The sequence below is a fragment of the Geospiza fortis genome, unplaced genomic scaffold (assembly GCF_000277835.1).
Source record: "Geospiza fortis unplaced genomic scaffold, GeoFor_1.0 scaffold182, whole genome shotgun sequence".
NCBI lineage: Eukaryota > Metazoa > Chordata > Aves > Passeriformes > Thraupidae > Geospiza > Geospiza fortis.
The window spans coordinates 475040-484387 of NW_005054367.1; the positions used below are offsets into that span (position 1 = coordinate 475040).

Consider the following 9348-nt stretch of genomic DNA (forward strand, 5'->3'; position numbering starts at 1 on the left):
ATTATATTATATTATATTATATTATATTATATTATATTATATTATATTATATTATATTATATTATATTATATTATATTATATTATATTATATTATATTGTATTATATTATATTATACTATATTATGCACTAAAACTATACTAAAGAAAGAGAAAGGATACAGCAGAAGGCTAAACAAGAATGATAATGAAAGCTCGTGACTGACTCCTCAGAATCCGACACAGCTGATGGTGATTGTTTATCCAAACATGTGAATTGTTTTTAATTAATGTTTTTTTAAAATTGTTTTTAATTAATTTAACATTCCAGAAGAGCAAAACATGGATAAGCTGAGGCTTCTCATCTTCCCAGGAGAAGAAATCCTGGCAAAGGGATTTTTCAGAAAATCTCACAGTGACACTCTGCTGGCTCAGCTCCCCCTGCCTGGCAGGAATGAATAAGGAAAGGGCTCTGCTTAGGAAAGGGCTCCCTCTCCTGCTCCTGCTGAGACCCAAGCAGCTCTGTGAGGGAAGGGAATTGTTCCCAAACCCTCCCTGCCTGCAGGGATGGAGCACAGACAGGATGGCAGCACATCCTGTGGGTCACCCCCCTTCCAGCCCAGCTTCTCCAAAGGCTGGGAAGTGCCAGCATGTCCAAACACATCAGAGTGAACCACAGCATTACAGAGTTGTTTAGGTTGGAAAAGATCTCTCAGATCATCGAGTCCAACCAGCATTCCTGTGTCCACCACCAAACCCTGTCCCCAAGTGCCACATGCACACAGCTTTTTAGCACTTCCAGGGGTGGTGACTCCATCAGTGCCCTGAGCAGCCTGTTCCAATGCCTGACCATCATTTCAGTGAAGAAATCTTCCCTAATATCCAAACTAAATCTCCCCGGACACAGCTTGAGCCCATCTCTCCTCCTGTCCCTGTTCCCTGGGAGCAGAGCCTGATCCCCCGGCTGTCCCCTCCTGTCAGGAGTTGTGCAGAGCCACAAGGTCCCCCCAGAGCCTCCTTTTCTCCAGACTGAGCCCCTTTCCCAGCTCCCTCAGCTCCTCCTGGTGCTCCAGACCCCTCCCCAGCTCTGTTCCCTTCTCTGGACTCACTCCAGTGCCTCAAAGTCTTTCTTGTCATGAGGGGCCCAGAAGTGACTCCAGGATTTGAGGTGTGGCCTCAGCAGTGCTGAGTGCAGGGGACAATCCCTGCCCTGGCCCTGCTGCCACACCATTCCTGACCCAGGCCAGGTGCCATTGGCCTTCTTGGCCACCTGGGCACTCTGGCTGAGTTCAGCCACTGTCACCAGCCAGGTCCCTTCCCGCTGGGCAGCTCTTCCAGCCACTCTTCCCAAAGCTGGGGTGCTGGCTGGCATTGTTGTGACCCCCTTGTAGGACCCAGCTGCCAACAAGGGAGGTTTGTATCAGATTTTTTACTGTTTTTTAGCAACAGTCTTCCCAGGGAATTCCATCCAGGGAATTCCACCACACACACCTCTGAGGCTCATCCATAATGAACTGTTCATTCACTGATTAGCCAATAGCAGGAATAATACACTCAATATTCTCAGCTTTGCTGAGGAGCTGCCAAAGGCCACTGAACTCTCTTCTCTACCTCAATCAATGCTTAGTGTGAGGAAAAAACCATCCTGAGAGTGGGAAGGATAAAGGGATGGGGCAGCACTACCTTGTAGGATCAGCACTACCTTACAGGAACAGCCAAGCTGTATGAAACTAGAGTTTTAAGACTTTGGTACTTTGCCTATTACAGGTTAATCTTTTACAAATTAAATGAATGTGGAATGCTGGCACTGTGGAATGCTCTTTTCAGCAAATTTTTGGTTCCAGACAGGAAGCAAGTGCCACTCCTGGCCCATCTGCAGCTCCAGCACACCCCCAGTTTGGTAATTCCCACAGCCCCTAACTTATAAATGTACTTATACCTAATGTGTAATTGCTTCCTTCTCAATAGGGTCTTCACATAACAGTACCTCAATAAAAAGTTAAACTAGAAAATAAAGTAGCAAAATTAATTTTAAGAAATCAGTGTTAAAATGTATAAATTTTAAAAATGCTACGCCTCCCACTCTCACATTTTATCCAGAAAAAGAAAAAAATATTTTAAAATATCAATTAAGAACATAAGAGAAAAAAGCCAAAAATATATATTTGGAGTTGTCTAAGGAAGACACCTCTAAAACTTTTATGTCACGAAATAGTGCAGAAAAATTATAAAACCTCTGTTTTAGCATAATATCCCCAGAAATACTCTCACCTGTGGCCTGACAACCGACTCTCTGTTTTCCTGAGGGATCTTTCCTTCTTTTCTCTCCCAGCCACTGAATGTCTGTGAGGGACACTCACTTTAAGGCTTTTTTCACTGCTGTCTGTACCAGAGCTTGGGAGAGATTTCCTTTCTTCTGCCTTGGCCCTCTCTCTCTCAGACAGCAGCTTGGACAAAAAGTCCTCTGGATCTTTGGGGCTGTTCCTTGGTTTTTCAGAGGCAGAGCTGGTGTGTGAGCTTAGCACAGTCCTTGATGCAAATTCCAGGTGGGATTTTGTTGGAGATGCTTTGCTTTCCTGCACATCAGGGCTTGGGACACTCAGGTCGTGCTCTTCATGCTCCTCACCCCTGGGCTGGGCTGTGCTGCTGATGCTCATGGATCTTTTGGAAATTCTCCTTTTTTGGGGATCCTGGAAGAAAGTGCCATGAAAACCACAGATTAAACTTTCCCCTTTATCTTTAAATAAACACAAAAAGCAAAGGAAATCTCTAACACTGATTTCTGAGTTGACCTATTCATTCATTTTTATGTAAATCAGATTTTTAAAAAATCAGTAATAAAATAAGACAAACACTTTCACTTATAATTTGACCAGTATTAAAGATGCTACCTACCATTAAAACATGTTTTCCATGGTCTTACCAGAAAGAACAACAAATCACCTCCTAACAGCTTAATTTTGGGGTTTTATCCAGCTCAGGAAATCAAGACATATAAGATCAACCACAACAGGTATCTAATCTTTACTTTTAAATCAGAGATATTTACAAATATCCAATTAATTACTTGAATTTCCATATCCTCTTCAGTACTACCTAAATGTCACAGTTAAATATTTTCATTTCTCATTATCACAAGCTTAATTTTACATTGGAAAAGTCCCTGTAATAATAAAAAAAGAAGCATAAAGGAAAAAAAAATAGGCAAGAAATTTTTAACTGTGCTTTGAAAGCACTTCTTGATGGAATATGGTCTGATTTGATCAATTCAGAAACATATTTTCAACTGAATGCAATTTTCAGTTCCAAACTGCTACTGATTAAATGTGGGGTCTTGGAAAAACCAGAGTAAAACAGATACTGTGAAAGTAAGAAAGCAATTTTCATGGGAAAACAGAAAACCAAATCTGCCAGAGGTTTCAAGAATGAGAAAGGATTATAAAGGAATTCAGAGACCTGAGATTACAGACATGCAGGGGGTGGTTGCCTGCAGTGCTTTTATCTGAAATTCTGAATGAAGCACAACAATTTCCCTAATTTACCCCCTCTTTTCAGCCTGCAGATTTAATAATGCATTAACATGCAGAAGCCATTTGAACATTATTTGTGACTTTTTTTATCCCAGCAAGCCAAACATTTTGTAAAGTGCTGGGAATCACCTCTGGTGGACTTGCCACTGGTCCAGCCATCATTCCTCTGGCAACGAGACCAGCCCTGGGCCTGGACTTCTCCTTCCCTGTGGATTTCAGCTCCTCAGAAATCACAGCTGCTTTTAAATCCTCTTGACTGTCTTTTAACTTCTTGTCCCAAGCACAGGGCAAGTTACTGCTGTGGGTTGTCCCTGTGTGGCATTTTTCACTTCTGGGCTGATGTTTTCTGGGGAGGGGATTCTCAGCATCATGCCTAGAGGGAAGAAAGAGGAAAATCTTAAAACAGAAAAGTTATGCACAAGTAAATTAATAAAACCAGCTAATTAGAGCACTGCTGTCAAATTAAATTGCATTTTACCTTGAAATGGTAATCAAATGCAGCCACTTTTCACCTAAACATCTGGATGTAGGACTTCAGGACATTATGACATCATTATTATGTGTCACAATTGGTTATAATATGGGTAACACCATCCCATGATTACTTATTTTGATGTAAAAAGGGTTCAAACTGAGAGAGGGGAAATTTATCCCAATTGGATATTGGGAAGAAATTCTTCCCTGTGAGGGTGGGGCTGCCCTGGCACAGGGTGCCCAGAGAAGCTGTGGCTGCCCGTGGATCCCTGGCAGTGTCCAAGGCCAGGCTGGATGGGGCTTGGAGCACCCTGGGACAGTGGGAGCTGTCCCTGCCCATGGCATGAGATGAGTTTTTAGCTCCCTTCCAGCCCAATCCATTCTGTGATTGTATGATTGTATATCATAGCAGAAAGTACATTTGTTATATCAGCCAGGTCCTAAGCTTCACCCAGCAGTTCCCGTTCCTTCTCCATCTGTTTGAAAATTTCTCAGCACTTTTGCTCACATCCTGTGTTCTCCTGTAACTTAGACTGACTCTACTGACCCCTCTCACTCTTTGTTCAGCTGTAGAACACTTATTTCAGTCCAAAAACAAAAGCACTTTTGTGATGGAAATTATTTTACTGAATAGTTCCCAATTCCCTGTCCGTTTTTAAATTTATAAATTATGTGTAACTCAAAACCACTCGCCTTTCTTAATACAAGGAAACAAGTCCCTGAACTTGTTTTTCCCTCTGGGATGTTTTCCTCCATCCTAATGCATTGTAAAGCAACTCCATAAGCTGAAACATCTCGTACCACAAAAATGTTCCTTTTATTTAACCCATTTTTCCAGGAGTGTGTCTTGTGTGGTGAGGACAGCCTGTGTGTGATGTGTATGATGTGTATGATGCCTTGTATAGCTGACCTAGAACAGAGGCTGGACAGAGCTAAAGAATAAAGCAGGGATTTATTCAAAGGATCTCCTCCATGGATGCACCTTGGGCAGCACAAGAGCCCAGCCAGGGCTGCATCCAAGATGAACCAAAATGGCCCCAAAATGCACGAGCGCTCCCGGGGTCTCTCCCTGGGATCAGTTCTGCTCCATTTGCATCTTGCACTTCATTGTCCCATTCCAGCTTTAGCCCCTGCAGTCCCACCCTGCTTGTTTTTCTCTCTCCAGCCCACGGTGTTTGTGCTCTTGGGCTGGGATTTGGATCATTTGTCCTTGGTGCCCAGCTGGAGCAGGAATTGTTTTGTCTCCCTGCTCTGTGCACAGAGCTCACCATGCCCTGATACAAAGAACTACAGACCCACACACTAAAGCAGCACAGAATCTGAAAATATAAAAGCTGAAACCTGAGGCATCATGTATGTAAACTGAAGGGAGCCTGATCTGCCTCTGGAATCATCAGGAAAAGCACGGACTGCTACCCCCAACCCAGCCCCACATAACCCCCCACTGCCAAGGGGTGCTGGCTCAGAGGCTGCTTTAAGTGACAGACACTCAGAGCAACCTCCCAGGGCAAAGTTAAAAGCAAATCAGACTCATTAATAATGAACCAAAGCAGAGTCATGTCTGATTAAACTTTCCACCCCTGACAGCACGGTTAAAAGTTACACAAGTGGCTGAAATTAAAACTGATTTCAGGCACTGCCTGGCTGACCTTGGCAATCCCTGGTTTTCCCTTGCCCAAAGGGGATGGCAAGGGTGAGGATGGGCCTCAGGGCAGAGGGCAGGGTTAGATGGGATATTGGGAAGAAATTCTTCCCTGTGAGGATGGTGAGGCTGACACAGGGTGCCCAGAGCAGCTGTGGCTGCCCTTGAATCCCTGGAAGTGCCCAAGGCCAGGCTGGATGGGGCTTGGAGCAGCCTGGGATGGAATGAGATGATCTTTAAGGTCCCTTTCAACATAAACACCACTGGGCATTGCTGTGCCCTCCCAAGCAGTGTCAATCTGTCCCTGTGGGACAGATCCATGAAGAGGAAAAGAAAAAGGGATTAAAAAAAAAAAAAGACGAAGAAAAAAAGAAAAGGGGTAAAGGCCTTTGCACTGCCTCCTTTTCAAGTGTTGCTTCTGAGCTCAACTTAAAACATCTTGGCTTTCTTCCCCTGTAAGAAATGACTTCGTGGGTTTTTTCCAGGCACTGATGCTCAGACTTGGCTGCTTTGAGCATGTTGCATTTAGGATGAAGAACAAAACCTGATTAATTCCCTGAGGGTGGAGGCTGGGAAGCTGAATTACCCATTTTAAAAGCTTCCTATGGAAGTACAGGGCTGTTAATCCTCTTTGAGGCACCAATAAATGAAAAACTTGGTTACATACTGTTTTCAGGTATTCTGTAAGGTCTGAACCAACACTATTTTAACAACACTGAATTTAAGACAGCAAAACTTGCTTTTGCCTATGTAAGGCATGAATAAATTCATAGTTTGAGCACAGGTGGTTTGTTTTACCTCCAAACCTGCTTCAGTTTGAGCATTTCCAATGTAAAAGGCATGAAATCTCCTGTTTCAATGTGCTTCAGTGACTGAAAGATGCAATTGAGGTTATCAGTGTTCATAATTGGCAGGGAACATAAAAGATCATTTTTGAAGGGTGGCTTGCACAAGACATTTTAATAATCTGGAAAATTTAGCTTTGTGTTACGAGGATAACTAATAAAACAAAGTTGAGCCCAAGATATAAATGATAAAACATTTAAAACGCTTTCCCTTCATTAAGAAAAAGCAAGTGAATACACAGGGCAGAGAGAAATGAATCAGACATTACCTAGAGGCCTGAGTTTTGCTGTCATCCAGAGCACTGGCATTGCCATGATCCTCATCCAAGGGGTCAGGGGGGTGGGATGCTGAGCTCTTACTCTGAGGAGCTGCCAGAGCAGAGCTGGAACCAGAGCTCCTGGAAGTGCCACGGTGCTCCAGGAAATAACTGGTAATAATTTCCAGCAGTGTCTTCAGTGGGTTCTCCTTTGCCTGGCCAAAAAGAGAGAGAAAATGTGGGAAATTATTTTGTAGAGAATTCTCCAAGCCTGACAGAAGGCTCACACAGTGTGTGCATCTGTGTGCAAACCTTGAGATGAAAAATGCTGACTTAGAAATGCCATGGAATTGACAGACATTGCTGAGAGAGAAATGGAACCAGGAACAAGTTTCAAAGGGTGGCCTTACAAATAAGATTGGATACTTTGGAGAAACAGAACATGAAAGATGCATTGTAGTGAGACCCACAAGGGGTAATTTTAGATGATTGGCTTTAAGGCATTTACAGCATGGTGTGGCTAAAGCTGACAGGCCAAGGAACAATTTATAATGTATTGTAATTAGGAAATAGTTGGCTTCTGATTGTGATGGTGTGAATGACAACATCTGTATTGTCTCACCCTTCACATGAGACTGAAAATGGAATAAAAGTTTTTAAAACATCTCTCAGCTGGCCCATCTCTGGGTCAGAAAAAGGAATAATCCAACAATAAAGTTCTTGGTGACTACTGAAATGCTGTGTTAGTCTGGCTGCAGGGCATGATTTTTACAGTGTGCAGCAGCTGAACATTTTAACTGTTTCCTAGAGTTACCTGAGGGTGCATCCCAGGAGTGACTGTACAAACAATCCAGGGAAATGGAAGATGGCACCTAGAGAATGTCAAGAGCTCAAAGGAGCTGCTGTGTTAAGTGAAGGAAGCAGGACACAAAAAAGAACCTGCCACGGTGATTTCTGACCCTCATTTTAACTAAATATTCCAAAGTGTGGAAACTGTGCTAGAATGTACCTTTTCTACACTGGGAGAGGGTTTTTTTCAGGTGGCATTTCTAGAAGATCTTTATATGAAGATACCAAAAGCATCATAACTTGTGGTGCCTCAAGTTATGAGTGAACTGTTTGTATTGCATTTCCAAGGATAATAAATACTACAAGTGTAATTTGCTGTGCCATATATAAATGGAAATGCAGATGGAAATGGGCATGCAAGGACACTTGCACATGGTGCCAGGTGTTCCCTCACCTTGTTCTGTTTGTACAGGGAGTGCAGGTGCAGGACATTCCTGAGCTCATTCCTGTTGTTGATGCTGAGCGCAGAGCGCGGAAGCTCCCGGTCCATGGTGCTGATGGTTTTCTTCAAACCCTGAGGAGGAAAAATGTCAGAGCCCAAAGCTTTTACTCTGGGTTTTGTTGTGTTTGTGGGTGGCAGCTGTTTGTAAGCAGGAAACCCTCAGAACCTGTGTTGTAATGGTACAATCTTGAATTACAGCAGCCCACGGATGTGAAAATAATTAAAGTGGCTACATGAGATGGAAATTGCTGAACAGAGTAAAACAAAAACCTCTATGCAGGTGACTTCAGCTGCTGAACAGCCTCCTACGATTAATGGTCTGTATGAAAGGCCCTAAGCTGAAGTTATTCCAGCCAGCCTCTGGTTGGAATTCAGTCAGATCTCCATGGTATCAGCTGCTTTGGGATCTTCAACTTTCACTCTGTGGTCAGCATCCATGGGCACCTCAAATATAAAACCCATGAGCATCCCACTCTCTGGGGGGAGACACTGATTTATTGTGAGTTAGATCCCAAAATAATTTAAGTGGTACAACACCAGGCTACTATTTTGAGAGAGAAAGCCCTGATTGCTTCTGTGGAGGGTTATTGTCACAACAAAGGATTTCTTTTTCTGCTGACAGAGCGTCTGGCTCAGATTTATGGAATTGAGGGCAAGTTGTGGTAAATAAAGGATCATCATCCCTGTAGGCTCTGATGTGCATGAAAGATCTGGGGGGAGCAGAAGCACAAAGGATTGACAGCGCCTCTTGTTTTGAAAATGTGAATTTGGACACAGGATGCAAAACATGAGACTGAGGTTTGTGTAACACTTAATGGGACAGTGGCTGCTTAATTTCTGACATAACTCATTCCTGACACAGAGGGTCCAATATCAGCAATATTTCCTAAGGATTGAACATAAATACAAAGTAATAATTTACTTTGTATTTAATTTATTTTAATATTTTTTAATAAGTAAGGTGCTGCTACATGGAAATTTGAAGGTGGTTTCCAGTCTGCTCAATCCCACACTCCCCACATGCCTGTGTAGTCCAAAATTTGCTTTACAGTATTACATTTGTGACAGGTACAATGGCTTCTTTCCTCCCCTTATCTCAATTCCCTTCCCCCACCACCAAAAAATGGAGTTTCTGCTCAGTTATTACCAAAAACTAGGGTGGGAAAAATGCATATTAGCAGTTTCTCTAAAACTGTGACCTTTTGCCTTAATTAAAAAAAAAAATCGTTTAAAATAGTATTAGAATTATATAAAATATAATTGTATTCATATTATATATATTATATAAAATAAAATTATAATAAAATATAAAATTATATAAATATATAAGTA

General features: G+C 42.5%; 1 protein-coding gene across 3 annotated transcripts in view; it reads right to left on the bottom strand.

Moving 5' to 3' along the window:
• MINDY4 (MINDY lysine 48 deubiquitinase 4) overlaps positions 1-9348 on the bottom strand; it is a 75606-nt gene that overhangs the window by 65430 nt on the left and 828 nt on the right. For all 3 annotated transcript variants that reach the window (XM_031059754.1, XM_031059755.1, XM_005424327.2), the window contains exons 2-5: positions 7969-8088; positions 6738-6940; positions 3637-3880; positions 2249-2667 (exon numbers count right to left, since the gene is read on the bottom strand). In XM_031059754.1, the coding sequence (XP_030915614.1) occupies positions 2249-2667; positions 3637-3880; positions 6738-6940; positions 7969-8088 (986 nt within the window). The remainder of the gene's footprint in view (positions 1-2248; positions 2668-3636; positions 3881-6737; positions 6941-7968; positions 8089-9348) is intronic.